The sequence below is a fragment of the Mustela putorius genome, unplaced genomic scaffold, assembly GCF_011764305.1.
Source record: "Mustela putorius furo isolate JIRA1106 unplaced genomic scaffold, ASM1176430v1.1 tig00000551_pilon_pilon_pilon, whole genome shotgun sequence".
NCBI classification, from domain to species: Eukaryota; Metazoa; Chordata; class Mammalia; order Carnivora; family Mustelidae; genus Mustela; species Mustela putorius.
The window spans coordinates 2654789-2670325 of NW_025421412.1; the positions used below are offsets into that span (position 1 = coordinate 2654789).

Consider the following 15537-nt stretch of genomic DNA (forward strand, 5'->3'; position numbering starts at 1 on the left):
AATTCAACAGATTTTTGTTCCTTGACTTTGTATCCTGAGACTTCACTGAATTTATTTATCAGTTCTAGTAGTTTTTTTGGTGAAGGCTTTAGGGTTTTCTTTATATAGTATAATGTCATCTGCAAGTAGTGACAGTTCTATTTCTTCCTTACCAATCTGGATGTTCTTTATTTCTCAATATTGTCTGTTGCTGTGGCTAGGGCTTCCAGTACTATGTTGAATGAAAGTGGTGAGAGTGGACATCCCTGTCTTGTTCCTGACCTTAGGAGGAAAGCTCTCAGTTTTCCCCTACTGAATATGGTGTTGGCTGTGGGTTTTCCATATATGGCCTTTATTATGTTGGGTATGTTCTCTCTAGACCTACTTTGTTGAGGGTTTTTATTATGAATGGATGTAGTACTTTGTGAAGTGCTTTTTCTGCATCTGTTGAAATGATCATATGGTTTTCATCCTTTCTCTTGTTGATGTGTTGTATCATGTTGATTGATTTGCGAGTATTGAACCACCCTTGCATCATAGGAATAAATGCTACTGATTGTGTTGAATGATCTTTTTAATGTATTGTTGGATTTGGTTTGCTGATATTTTGTTGAGATTTTTGCATCCATGTTCATTATGGATATTGGTCTGTAGTTATCTCTTCTTTTGAGATGTCTTAATGTGGTTTTGGTATCAGGGTGTTGCTGGCCTCATTGGAATGAATTTGGAAATTTTCCTTCCTCTTATATTTACTGGAATAGTTTGAGAAGAACAGGTATTAACTCTTTAAACATTTGGTAGAATTTGCCTTTGAACCATCTGGTCCTGGACATTTGTTTGCTTGGAGGGTTTTTGTTGTTGTTTTACTGATTTCATTACTAGTATTGGCCTGTTCAAATTTTCTATTTCTTCTTGCTTCAGTTTTGGTAGATTGTATGTTTCTAGGAATTTATCCATTTCTTCTAAGTTGTCTGAATTGTTGGCATACAGGTTTTCATAATACTGTGTTTATTGTATTTCTGTGATGTTGGTTGTTATTTCTCTTCTTTTATTAGTAATTTTGCTTATTTGGGTCTTCCCACTCCCACTCCCTCTTTCTCTTTCTTTTTTTTAAAAGGAGTCTGGCTAGAGGTTTATCAGTTTTGTTGATCTTTTCAAAGAAGCAGCTCCTGGTTTCATTGATCTGTTCTATTAGATTTTAATTTCTATATCATTTATTTCTGTTCTGATCTTTATTATAATTTCCTTCCTTCTGCTGACCTTAGGTTTTGTTTTTTCTTCTTCTTCTAGCTCCTTCAGGTGTAAGGCCAGGTTTTTTATTTGAGATTTTTCTCACTTTTTGAGATAGGCATATGTTGCTCTTAATCTCTCTCTTAGAACTGCTTTTGGTGCACCCGAGATTTTGGGCCATTGTGTTTTCGTTTTCATTTGTTTCCTTATAGTTTTTAATTTCTTCTTTGATTTCTTGGTTGACCCATTTATTGTTCAGTAGCAGGTTATTTAACGTCCATGTATCTGTGCTCTTTCAGATTTTCTCTTGTGGTTGATTTCTAGTTGCATGGCATTGTGATCAGTAAAGAGGCATAGTATGACTTCGACCTTGAATTTTTTGGAGCTGGTTTTGTGGCCTAACATGTGATCTATTCTGGAGAATGTTCCTTTTCTCCAGATTTTATTACATGCTTGGGTTCTTTTCATTCAAGCTTTAACTGAATGAAAAATCCGTTCTTTAAGGTTGGGCTTAACATCAGCTCCTTCATTTATTTCTTCTTTGCACACATGTTTGTTGCATGCTTCTGTGTCCTTGGGAATTCAAGGGACAAAGCATGGACTCTGCTCTCCTAGGCTCTCAGTTTCCCTGGTCTCAGGTCTGAAAGTCCTAAATCAGAATCACAGCCTTACAAATACAGTTGATGTCCTATTAGAATCATCTCTAGGGAGCCAATTTCAAAAAGTATAAATGATGGCCTTCCCTTTGTGGACCAAGCGACGCTTTGATTTGTTCTCCTCCCGGCTTGCTGTTTCCTCTGGTAGGGCAAGAGAGAGGAGCCACGGGGCATGTATGTGATAACCTCATTAGAGCAAATCCGGGTCTCATATTTTAAGGTCTTGCTCATAATAATAGGGTGGGACATCTCTCATAAATGGGTGAAGATGCCCAAATCATTTCAATTCAAAAAGCGACCTCAATTTGCAAGAGTTCTTCTATTTAAAGATGTTTTTTCTTCCTTCCAGGGTGGTTGTGCCGGCTCTGGCTGTGGGAAGTGTGACTGTCATGGAGTGAAGGGACAGAAGGTAAGTGGCCAAAGCTTAAGTTGTAACAGTTCGTTCTGAATTGCCATTAATATGGAAATCATTAGAAACAGCATCAACTCTAACCCAATAATCAGCCATTTGTGCTAATGCCTTATACCATTTTAATAATTTCATCAGAGTGATATACAGAGGCAAAACCAGGCTTAATGTGGTGTCTAGGAAATCTCAACAGTGGTTTCCCAAAGACACTGATAATTTGTGGCAATTAATGTAAAAAAAGGGATTTCGTCTGTTTTCTTTTTTGACTCAAGAAGGGACATGTGTATTGGCAGAAAATCTGTTGGACCAATAGTATTCCTTGGAATCCATGGGTCAGAATAAAACTAAGCATTTTTCTCAAAAAAATGAAAAGTTTCTATTGCACATGAGGGCCTTTATTCAAATTAGTATTTTTTTAAAAGATTTTATTTATTTATTTGACAGAAGTAGGCAGAGACAGAGAGGGGGAAGCAGGCTCCCTGCTGAGCAGAGAGCTCGATGCGGGACTCAATCCCAGGAGCCTGAGATCGTGACCTGAGCTGAAGGCAGAGGCTTTAACCACTACGCCACTGAGGCGCCCCTCAAATTAGTATTTTTAACCAATTTTTAATCCTTAACGCACTTGTCCAGATTTATTTATGAAAATAGTAAATAGTTCTTGTTCCCCAAATGTCAAATTAAAATATTTTTTTTCTAAGCGAGTGCTCCCCCCTCCTGTTTGAGACCCATGGGTCTGGATAAATCATTTTCATTGGAGGGAGCGAGTGCCTGCCTGGTTTTCCCCAGTGACAGTGCAGGATCCCGAAATTGCCTGGAGAGGCCCCAGAAACCAGGTATGGTAGTGAGAGGGCACAGCCTGGTAGCCAGTCGGGCTGGGCTGTTGCAGGCTGGGGCGAGGCAGGTGGGGGTAGGGGAGATCCCTGCTCTCCAGGCATGGAGGGGTCCGCCTGGCCAGGATGCTCCTTCCTTTGCTCATGGCCTGCTGGAGGCCCATCAGGTCTCAGACTCACTCCTGAAATTCAGAGAAGTCTGCGCAGAATATGTGTTGTTTTTGTTCTGTTTTTCTTTTAGCCTCTTGCTAAAAGGTACGAACATTATTTTTTTAAAAAGATATGCTCCTAGTTGGTGACACCAGTATTACCCAGATCGTTTCGGAATAAATGCAGTACGTGAAAATACACTGGCGTCTCTCCTTACCGGCCGTGTCAGCTCTAATTCACTTTCACGTTCTGTTCGTCTTCCTATTTGGCGAGTTTTCCCGGCTAGTTCCCCTGCGCACTCCGAGGACTGACGTTACAGTAGAGGCAAGTGTAGAAACACCCCAGTCTCCCCACACCCCTTTTGGTCTAACTTGAGTTATACACATCGGCACACTGAGCTAACACAGAAATTCTTGAAACTATAAAAAGTAGGACCTGTGTCAACAAATGGGAAATGAAGGCCTGTGTCAACACCGCTGTGTTTTTCTTGTAACTGAAGGCATCAGGGCTCGGGGGGACAGGGGTCGTGTGACTCACTCTCAAAGAGAACACGGTCCGTTCTGATGACTTTCCGGGCTCCCCTCCACCCCCCGCCGTCCAGCAGCTGCAGACCTTGGTGGCATCCCCCCCATGGCTCTGGTTTTTCAGACTTCCTGTTCTGTGTGTGTGCGTTCTAGCCTGCTTCATTTTCATTTTTACCCCAAATCCACCCGTTAATATGTAACCAGGTAGATTTCCCAGGTATTTTTGGCCAAGTTTAACATGCCCTGAGGACGGCTAGTCAGGGCCTTGGTTCAAATATCGCTAGAGGAGGCAGGGCCACATCTCAGTCCTGGGCATCATCTACACCCAACTGCACCAGCAGAAGGAAGGTCCGAAAACATTTCTTTTCAAACTGAGCATTGAGGAAACACTTGTGGTGTCCGGTGTGCTCAGGTGAGGCCAGGTGTGATTCTCTTGACCAGGAACCGTGCTGTAGGGCCAGCCTCCCCTTGGGTACTGGAAGGTCTAGGGAGTGTTGAAGGTCTAGGGAGTGTTGAGGACAAAGACACACCACTAGATAGTGCTCCTTCCTTGGGATGAGGGCTGGGGCCAGCCTCACACTGTGTGACCAGCCAACCTGAGCCTTGAAATTGGAAAGCCCTGGTGCTCTTGTTGGGATTGGGTGGAAGGAGTAGAATTCTGCTCTCTCCCTTGCTAAGCCTCCAGAAGATTTCCCAGCAAGCAGACCAGACATCCGGGATCCAGGCCTTCCATGACCTTTCCGGGCTGACCCTGCATTCTCAGCACCCAGTCTCCACCCACTTTGGATTTTCGACATTACTCTGAAAGAAAGATTATTTAAAATAAACTACCTGTAAGCTGTGGGTTAAGCCCTTCTGAATTTGTGTTTTCAAAGACTGTAATTGTCAAATGGATTCAGAAGGCCTCTTGAAATCTAGGGGAATAGCCAAATGGTTTAGTATTATGTCCTTTCAACAAGAAATGAAGACCTGTCTTCTCCTCTTAAGCAGACATATCTTAGGTCCCATGGTTCACACAGCATGCGTGACCAAGGAAGAGGTCCTTCACCCCACGGATAGAGGACATTTTAAATTTCCATGAATTGTCTTGGAACTGATGTTAAAATAATCAGCGTGAGGGCCGAGAGAGTGGAGCACAGCTGAGCTGGGATTTCAGATGCAGGGGCCCCTCTCGTCCCCAGGTCAGAGAACAGACACATTTATTCTCGGCCGGCACATCCGTGAGGGAAACGGGTCCTTCTCCACTGCCCCCCATTCTCTGCGCGAGGCCTGGGCACGCTGCTGGTCAGGTGCCAGTGCACAGTGAACCAGGGAAGCCCAGCCTGGTGGTTCGGGTTCCAGGCCTGCGTTCGAGCTCCTGCTGGGCGTCTGTGGTTCTCCAGGAGTTATTCTGCTCTTCTTCAGTGTCTACAAGTTAAGTGAATTTTGACCTCTTTTTAAAAGTGGGCTAACCAGAGCCACGTAACTCAGAAAGAGTTGGAGTTACCTAAGTGGGACAGAGGGTCAGCCGCCTCAGAAATGTGGAAATCCTGGTTTCTGAGACATGTCTTTCCACATCTCCTTGAGGGACCCTCTCACCGATTGGCTGCTGGGATCCACCGACCGACACTGGAATGTCTCCAGGATCTGCTGCCAGGTCTCTTTTGGCGAAGTCCTGTTTTCCATGGAGATGTCAGGAGAGGAATGCCCTCTGTTCTCCAGATAGAAGGAAGTGTTAATGCAGCAGGTCTGAGGTCGGGTTGCAATCCCATAGTTATCGATCTAGCCCTGGGGGTCTTGCTCACAGTCCAGCAGTTCAACTCCCGAGGCCTTCACAGGACTTCAGGTCCTGGCAGAATTGTTTGTTTTCCCACTTCCCTGGCTGGCGCTCCCATCTTCAGATGTTTTCTCTTAGGTAATTAACTTGGTTTGTGCACAGTGACTTTGTGTTCTTCCCGGGACCTCAGCACTGTTGGGAATGTTATCTACTTAAACTGATTAGCGTTCTGAATGCTTGCTTACGCAGAAATAGCCAAAAGTTAAGCTCTTCTTTTGCTGGATAACCTGATTTTCTCGGGTTATGTGAGATAGTAGGAGAGGCACCCCGTTCCCAAGAGTTGCCGCTGTATGCTTGGGAATTGGCCATTTACATTTTGCCAAAATGGACTTTATGTAAGAGGTCCTTGAGGTATTTTCACCATGGGAGCCCACGCTATTGGAAAGCTAGCATTCTGTTCTGCGGCGTTCAAAACAAGGAGCTCCAAGTTAAACCAGAGAGGGGAGAGGTCTGCCTCTGAAGTGAATAACAAAGCTAATCAGGAGCAAATGATGGCACTGCAGGAGAAACAGTAGAAAGAACAAATGCTACGGTTGTCCCGACAGAGGAGTGGCCCGAGGGCCGGAGCCCGGGAGATGAGGGACGAAGTAGGGTGCGGGCGTACTAGGTGTCCACTAATGGCCCCCGACTTGCTTGGGTGTAGGATAGGATCACCTGTCTCTCACGGGCAGAAGGATGCACACAGGATTTCGGCCCATGAATCCCAGAAAACGGCTCTCGTGGTCAGTGTATCCTAGAAAAGGCCCTAACAAAGTGACTCTGGGAAGGGACATTGCCAGCCAGGGTCTTGGGAGCAGTCTGTGTTAGACAGAATTACAGTATTTCTATTACATAACGAGAACTGCGTGGGTATCTCATAGCCTCAGTGTACTTGAACTTGCTGGTACCCTGATCCTTGCCAGCGGTGTTGGGGAGAAGCTCACTCTGCCATTACTGCTGAGTGTGCGGTCTGCTCTGCATGTGGGGTCCACACAGGGCTGCTCAGTGGTCAGATAGGCCAGTCCCAGATCGCTTGCAAAGCAGAGGACTTTGAAAATGGAATTTGTTTTTGTCTAGAATGTGTGCCTTATCTGATTTGGAAGGGTGGAGAAGTCTGGCCAGTCTGGAAGTGGCTCTGTTTTGGGCCCTGGAAATCTAGGAGGATGTTCATGTCACTCTTGCCGTGGGATGCTCTTTTCCCGGCTTATGCTGGGCGGCGGCTGCTCTGTCAGCTGGTTTGCCACAGTCAGTGACCATCCCACAGCAGACCTCTGTACAAACCCGTCGGTTTGCATCTTGACACGACATCGTAGCTTCTGCTGATTCACAACAGATCTCGGCGGGACAGGGAAATCCTGGTTTTGGGGTCTCAAAGTGAGAAAGAGAAGAGAGTTGATGTGTATTGAACATCTCCCTTGGGTCAGGCACGTGCTGATTTTTCATGTGTGTTATTATTATACCCATTTTCCAGCTGAAGAAACCAGCTAGTCCAGGCTCTCTGCGTTTGGTACTTCTGACCTTTCAGGTGGGCTCGTTCTTTGTGGTGGGGAGTTCCTGGGCTTGGCAGGATGCCTAGCAGCACCCCTGGCCGCCTCCCACCCAGTGCTGAGGGCACCTTCTCCCCCATCTGTGTCCACCAGAACATCTGCAGGTTTGGCCATGTCTCCTGGGGCCAGGGGAGGAGGGCAGCCAGGAGCGAGAGCCACTGAGGCAGCCGCGTCTCGGGGAGGCAACGTGAGGTCAGCAGCAGGATACTAGCGCTAGTCAGACCCCATCATGCAGGATGAGAAGAGCGAGATCGGGGAGAGCCCAAGGAGATGAACTCACTGTTCGGAGCTTCCTCAAGTTTTGGGCAAGCTCCTGTTGCTCACACCTGAATCCATGGGGTGGACGCTGTGCTGCTGGCCACCGGCCCGGGAAAGCAAAGCCTTCCTCTTAGTGCTGGGAGGGACTGCTGGGGCCCTGCAAAGAAATGAACCTATGCCTTTGGGGCCATGGGCAGACCTCCCCTGTCCTGTTGCGGACGAGCATCCACTGGGTTAAACAGATGCCCACAGGGAGCCACCTTGTCTGTGACACACGGCAGGTCCCAGGTCATGTGCCCATGTCGGAGCCCCGCTCCCAACTAGAGGCAGCTCAGGGGAAGCCCAGCCCGAGGAATCCACATTCGCTCACGTTCGGGGGTCTTCATTCCAACAGCATTCAGAATAAAACCCTTAGGGGCGGGCTTCTCGGGCCAGCATCAGAAGATCCCAGAGCACCTCCATGGTGGGTGTCGCAGGGCCTCTACCCTGTCCTTAGGAAGTCTGGCACAGTCTGTGTCCTGTAGGAAATCCATCACTGGTCGAGAGGGAGTCACCCTGTTTCTTGCGTAGTGGGCATGCCTCCTTGATTTCCCAGGAGGCCAGTATGGCCACATTTCTTAGGCATTCTGGGCACGGTCAGAGACGAGGGCCATCTTCTTGTTTCTCGGCCTCTTCTCTGGCTGGAGAGAGGCATCTTCTCTTTCCACAGGCTGCTCAGAGTTGCTGTGTGGCCGTGAGTCTGTCGCGTGCCCTTCTCAGCCGCTACTTTGCCAGGCACTTCGAGAGATAACCAACAAGTATTTTTAGGGTCTTTCTCTCAGGCGCACAAGACTTAAGAAAGAAAGTGCAAGGAATGCTGTAAAGGTCATCATTTCTAAAGACAAGAGAGGAGACAAGACTTCCCTCTCTCTAATCCTGTGTGCCATTTTACATTGGCCACTTTCCGTCAGCTGCTCTTGGCAGAGACCTTGCTGGCCTGCTGGATGGGAGTGTGGGGATTAGCCATGTGTCTTACGGTGCTCAGAAAGGCCTCAGGGTTTGACACTGCTTTAACGACAAAGGGTCTCACTTTCTCCTACAACCATCAACAGAGAGCTCATACTGTTCTTTCAATATTAAATGAAACCTTTTTTTGAGATGGGGACAACATTGAATGGTCTTCAATTAATTCACATATTTATTTCATCACTCTTTTCATTTACTCATGGCAAATAACAGAAATATTTTTAGCCATGCATTCATTATGAAATAAAAAATACTAGAGTGTCACTCAGTATAGAATTACACATACATGTTATATACTATTTTCTTAGTTTTTGTCAGGTTATTGAAAGTATTTTTCCCATAAACTAAATTATATTAATCATTGTTCTAAATACTGAAGGGGTCATATTTATCCCTAGAGAGTTAATGTTTTCTTCAAGTAAATGGAAGTAAATATACTTTGTATAAATTCTTTGAAACTTCAAATAAACTAATTTGTATTAATCATAATGAATCAATAATAACGATTATCTATTTGCTAAACACTGTACTCCATCTTAGTGAGAATTTCAGAATCTTGTCTATTTTAAAATAAATTCCATCCTTCTACTAGCAAAATTTGAAATATATAGTCAAAATACAGAAGAAAGTGCTACTTACCACAAAATATTAATATCTAAACCTCTTAATATTTTGAAGTTTAGTTCATAAAATTAAGATTTGTTTAGCATATTTGAAATAACTTCTGGTATTTTTGATACTGATTGGATATCTTTATTTTTATAAGTGTTTTTGAGCATTTCCGAAAGGCGACAGTGTGCAGTTTGGCCTTTCCCCAAACAATGATCTGAAGAGCATCTTGAGATGTTAAGAGATGTTTCCTTTGGGATGGAATAAGGAAGAATGTTCCAAGGACAAATGAATCTGGGGAACGCTGAGTTATGTTTTAGTGGTTGTTTGTGGTTTCCAAGCTGGGGCATCTCAGGATCTTAAATAAGCTTCTGAGTGTTCAAGGTGTGGCACAGCATGTACCGTTCTCCAGATACATTTGGTCCTCTGTCAGGCTGGGGAGAGCCTCTGGGGGAGCACGGTCTTGTGGAATCAAAGCCGTAATTCTCATGTGAGCTTCGTCATCTCCCAGCTGAGTCTGTCCTATCAGGTCATGTCAACCACGTTCCCCTAAGAACGAGGAAGGGGGCCTTAGACTTGCAGTTTCCCAGCTGCTGAAAGGGTCAAGTGGAAGGCATTGTGCTAAAAGCACTCGGGAAACTGAAAATGTCTTTAGGTGGGTACGTGTCAGTTTGGCAGTAGTGGAATTTTAAAGTTGCGTGGACAAGGGGACAGACCTTGCTGGCTGGCCTGGCTGCGGGCGGGCTTCTGGGTGTAAAGACAGAGGTGGACCCTGCCTGGTGGGGGCGTCCCAGTTCCCACGTGAAGTCTGCAAGACCAGAGCCATGGACGGGTTACACCTGGGGCAGCAGCTCTCCCAGGACCTCAATTAAAGAGACGTTAGGAAGTTTTCACAACCACAGAACCATTGTTAGGAAGCATGTTTATAGCTTTTGGATGCTTTTGGTGCAGGAAAAATGAGATGCACTCACTTGGGAGGTCTGTCTGGAAACACTGTCCAATTTCTAGTCAGTGTTGTGATTTTATCGTCCATTTTCCAGAATCCTTATCCCTTAAAATATAAGGGGACCCAGCTCTTCGCTGGTGCATTCCAAGCCCCCTGCAGGGTTTTGTGAGCTGCTTTTCCTGACATGCGTGCAATTGCAGGCGATGCCTGAGCCCCTCCCTCCCCCAGCCAGCTGTCCCTGTTCCCGATTTTACAAGGGGAACCTTTGAGAACTTTCCTTTAGTTTTGCAACGGGAGGGATCAGGCACCCCACGTGCCTACTTGGATCACTTGGGAGCACCCGGTGTTCGTTGCAGGGTCGGATGGCCTGTTCCTTCTCTGCCTGTTGGCGGATCCCTTGGGCTAATACACCCTCTTTCCCTTTCCATGTTTTTTCTGGTGTCTTGTAATGCCAAGATTTCTTCCAGATGTCTCCTATTTCCTATTTCCACATATTACACATGACTCATCATCTGGCAGATCCTCATGAGAATCAACATGGGTTCCCACATTCCCCTACTTTTGTCTTTTTTTTTTTTTTTAAATAGTTGTTTGGCCTTAAATGTTTAAAAAACTTAAACCCAAGGGTTACAATGGTCACCATATGCCATAGGGAAGTCAGTACGAACAGATCTATGTTCAGTGGGTTTACTTTACTCTGCGCACAAGCCCCACGTGGATGTCTCACTTAAGCTTTGGACACCATGGGGATGCCCCCGTCCCCTAGCGTAGGAGGTATCATGGGCTGTGCTGCCCCACTTCCGCCCCTCTGCCTCTTTCTCTCCACTCCATAAAATCTGCCCCTTTTCATGTGCTTCTGAGACACTGACACTTGTGATCCATTACTATCATAAAAAACCCGACATTTTCTGCTTTTCAGCTATATTTGGAACACAACTCATCTAGTGTGGCTTTAAAAATAGTGATTTGATCTTGTTTCCATGTTTAGAAGGAGTAGCAGAAAATCAAATTTCCTGAGTGGAATATTGTGTCCTATGACTTTTAAAGCCCGACACACCTCATGTGAGTGGATGCCGTCATCCCAGTGCGGGGCCCCGATGGCCCTCGTCTTGACTGTGCGTGGCGAGAAAAGAATTTTTTCGGTAAATAGGATCCTGAGAACACATTGCTTGTCGGGAATACAGCTTTCTTCTGGAAGGAGTAACACGCGACTGTGTGTTTTAATTCAAGATCAAAGACACCATAAACCCAACCCTGACATGTGAAAATGGTGCATTTGGGTTTTCCTCCTGTTTGTTGGTAGAGTATCACAAACATTGAAAATATGTTTCCAGACGGCACGTAAGGAGGCAAAGGAATTATGTCGCGTGGGTGTGGAAAGCTGCACCACAAAAATGGTATTAGCAGAACCCTCATCCTTGTCAAGGGGCTCAGCACAATGCACCATCACACAAAGGAAGAATTAGTCAGCGGTAACGAGCAAACCAGATGCGCTGGGAAGTGGTGCCCCTCTGTCTTCTTTCCCCTTTGGCAAATCCATCAGAAATGTTAAAGGTGCAGTTGAACACAGTCTGGTCTCCACCATGGCTGAGCCCACCTCCACCGCTTGAGCACACGATTTTATAAAGGTACAGGGCTCATCTGGCCCGAAGAGGTTAAATTGCTGCCCCATTTCTTCGCAGCGGAGTGCGAGGAGCTAACAATGGATGGTTCTTGGGTGGTTGCTGCTATTCCACCTTGAAATCATTCCTGGCTACCGGTCCTTCGGGAGGGGCTCCCCTTCCTTAGCATGAGGGGGTGCTGACCGCGTGCTTCCAGACCAGCCTACGAAGAGCTGGAAGGTGCTTCTGGCAATGGATTGACACGAATCCCTTACACGCATCTTGTGTGATCGTGAAGTTGATGGATTTCCCATCAAAGCACATGAGGGTCATCTGTGATTTCACTGATTCTAGGTAGGAAATCCATGCTGTAAGCTGATGTGAAGATGAGACTTTTAGTGTCCAGCTAACAGCTTGATTTTGCAATGGCTTCCCCTAGAAGATTGGTGAAGGAACAAAGTCTATCTATAGTAAGATCCACTGGAGTTCCGGAGCCAGAAAAGTAATGTCCACCATGCCACCCCCCCACCCCACCTGCCCTTCATTCTGGGGTTCTTCCTAGCTTCTGCTCTGTGTGGCAGTGTGTTGATGGCCCCAGGCAGTGGGGAGCGGGGCTGGCCTGACACCTGCCCTCACGGCCCTCACGACCCCACGGCCCAGGAAAACATTAGAGGAGTAATGGCGCCCAGAAACCCCAGACTGGGCACTGCCACCCGCTGCGAGGGAGACAGTGCTGCGAGAGTGAGCCCTGTAGGGACCAGAGCTGAGCTGGGGGCTTGGGCCAGGGAAAGGCAAACTGAACATTCCATGAGGAGGCACCTAAAATCGGGCAGTGTGCTCAGGGCTCCTGGGTTAGACCCCCTCCTCCAATTTTGTTTCCTTGTTTTTCACGTTTGCCCTAGTTTGGGGTGGGAGACTGGATGCTTTGGAAACGTCCGTGGATGCCGGACCCCTTGCAGGCTTACTTCCACGAGAAGACCCCACATCGTCAAAGCACACATGGTCACGAAAGTGGAGTTATTTGGCAGAGAGCAGACTGTACCGTCTGCAAGGCCTGGGGCTGGCCCTCCTGCCTCTGCTCTGGTCCGGCTTTCAGGGACCAGCGTGGAAGCGGCCGGACAGTCGTGTTCCCAGACCCGCTGCTTCCTGACGCAGGGCCGGGGGCGCCGCATCTTCCCCGCGCGGGGCCAGCGCGCCTCCTCTCCGCGGCCTGCGGACGTCCGCCCGCTCCGCTGCTGTGGCCGGAGGCCGCGCGGCGACGCTGTCCCCTGGAAGCAGCGGGCGCGCCGGAGGTCGGGCGTCCCGGTCCCAGGTCGGGGCACCCAGGCGAGCCCCGGGAGCCAGCGGCGGGCTGCGGCCGCGTCCGTCCAGTCCCCGAGGGGCCCGCAGCGCGCTGGGCCCGGGCCCGGCAGCCGTCGTGCGCGGCGGGGACCGAGGGCCACCGGACGAGCAGTGCGTCCCGAGGCGGCGCAGAGCGCGGCAGGGACCGAGGGCCACCGGACGAGGAGTGCGTCCCGAGGCGGCGCAGAGCGCGGCGGGGACCGAGGGCCACCGGACGAGCCGTGCGTCCCGAGGCGGCGCAGAGCGCGGCGGGGACCGAGGGCCACCGGACGAGCCGTGCGTCCCGAGGCGGCGCAGAGCGCGGCGGGGACCGAGGGCCACCGGACGAGGAGTGCGTCCCGAGGCGGCGCAGAGCGCGGCGGGGACCGAGGGCCACCGGACGAGCCGTGCGTCCCGAGGCGGCGCAGAGCTGCTCCGCGGACCCGGGCGGCCGGGCCCCAGCGCGAGCGAAGCCGCCGAGCGAGCGCGGCCTCGGGGATCCCACAGCCCCGCGGCGCAGGCACCGGGCGCCGGCTCTTCACCTCCCTGCCGCCCGAAGTCTGTTCTCCCGCTGCGGGCGGGCTTCCGCGCTGCTCCCGGCGGAGCCGCGCCGCGTCCACCTTCCCGAGCCGCGCGCCTCGGCTCCCGGGTCAGCCGCTCCGTCCGTGCGCAGGCGAGTGCACGCAGGCACGCATGCGCGCGCATGCGCGGCTGCACACACGCGCGTGGCTGCGGAAGCACGTGCGCACGCGCACACTGGGGCCGTCGCGCGTCCTGTCGTCGGGGCGCGCTTCGCGGCGCGTCCCTCTGACGCACGCTCGGATCTGCGCGCGCTGCGGGGCACGCTCTTCCGGGCCCGCGCGCCGCACCGCCTGCCCTGCGGAGGCGCCGGAGGGCCGGGCCGGGCCGGGCCGGGCGGGTAAATATGGTAAAAAGGACATCAAATAAGATCCTATTAACTTCGGTTCTTAAAACACGTGGGCCATACCTTGGCTTGAAATGTGGCTCCACATCCTCTTTTGGAAACAGTCTTGCCAGTTCTGCAGGCGACATGGTGGCGAAGGGAATCTACCCTCTAAGGCAAGGCCGCTTTTAAGGGTTTAGGAACTCGTTAGTTATGGGGCTCATTTAGACACGGTGCTTCTGTACGGATGCTGCTGCCGTTCGCTTTGCCCAGCTCTTCAGGTGTAAAATCAACATCGTGGTCTACGAAACCCCTTCAGTATCTTGCTTAATTTCTTCCTTGAACGACTACATGTTTTAAGAGAATTAATGGTGTTTACCAAAAATAGGTTAAAATTCAGTTATTAGTTGAGATTGATGGTGTTTGACCACAGCTTTTTCAAACTACCGACGTCAAGCGAATTGCGGGTGTGTAAAACCTGCCGTCTGCCAGTTTTGCACTATACAGTATGGGCACGATTGGCTTGTCATGCTTCAGCTCCTTGGAACTGTTCTCATCTCTTGGGTTCTGAGCGTGATTAATGATGTCTTGAAATGACGGCCACACGCTGAGGGAGAATGTCCTTTTGCCGGAGCGAGAGGAAACAAAATCTTTTTGACATCGGACACCTGTGGCTACAAACAGAGCAGGGCCCCAGACCGGGGACATGGACGAGTTGGTGACCATGTGGCCCCACAGACTCAGGCTCATGTGAGGAATAAACAGTATTCCAAGCTGGGAAAGAATATCAGATGTATTAAGGAAAAAAAACAAACAAACCCCAAAACCTTGTGCATCAGATAAATGAGGAATTTCTTTAAAAGAGAAAACCTATCCTAACTCTTTAATACCCAAGAAATCCTTATTTTCATTGTCCAATTTAGCCTCAAAAACAATGAGATAATTGTGGGTCGTGACTTCTGGGAAGGGAAAAAAGTGACCCTGCATTTTCTTTCCCTTCTAAGATATTGTGCGGCTTCGTAGGAAATGCATTTTGCTGGATGGACTGAGAAATGGTGATGGTAAATGCAAACTCTCTGTGTGTAAATACAGGCAGTCGGTGATCCCGTGCTCAGTCTCTGATGCAGCGCAGAGTAGGGGGTTCTCCATCAGATTGGAGCCTTCACCAAGTCCCGTGGGAGGCAGGTGGCATCATCCCCTCTGGAAGACGGCAAAGCCGATTCTCAGTCAGTGGCTGGTGCTGGAGGCCGAGGTTGTCCCCACCGCACAGCCTTCTCTGTGCCCTCACTGAGACAAGAAGGTGGGAAGTAAGATCACCTCTGCTAACCCAGAGCAAAGAAGCCTGTTTTGCAGTCAAATTTGAAAATAGGATCTCCAATGATTTGTCCTCTTGGTGGGCTTATATTATTTCCTTGGAATCTTTAACACTTATTTTTCTGGATTCACTCCTGAAAATATTCAAGGAGCACCTACCGTGTGCTCTCTGTGCTAGGTTCTGGGGAACAGGGAATGCCCCTGGCAGGACACCCATAAAACCTAATTTTGGAAGATAGTAGCATTTAAGTTACTTTTTAAAAAAAGAAAACACACGCACGTGCGTGCACACACACACACACACACACACACACAAATTTTCTCCTAATCACCAGTCGGCAGTTTTTCTCAAGGTTAGAGTTGAAGGTTATCTTGCATGCCTTTTGTATTATTAATTATAATTACTATTGTCAGGATGTTTCTTTTTCATTTTTCTTATTTACTGTTAACCTAGACTCCA

The 15537-nt window shown here is 48.7% G+C and overlaps 1 protein-coding gene across 1 annotated transcript in view; it reads left to right on the plus strand.

Moving 5' to 3' along the window:
* The window catches only part of COL4A1 (collagen type IV alpha 1 chain), a 130087-nt gene that overhangs the window by 54219 nt on the left and 60331 nt on the right, over window positions 1–15537 (plus strand). Inside the window, 1 exon segment of the mRNA XM_045081320.1 lies at window positions 2215–2274. Coding sequence (XP_044937255.1) covers window positions 2215–2274 — 60 coding nt within the window.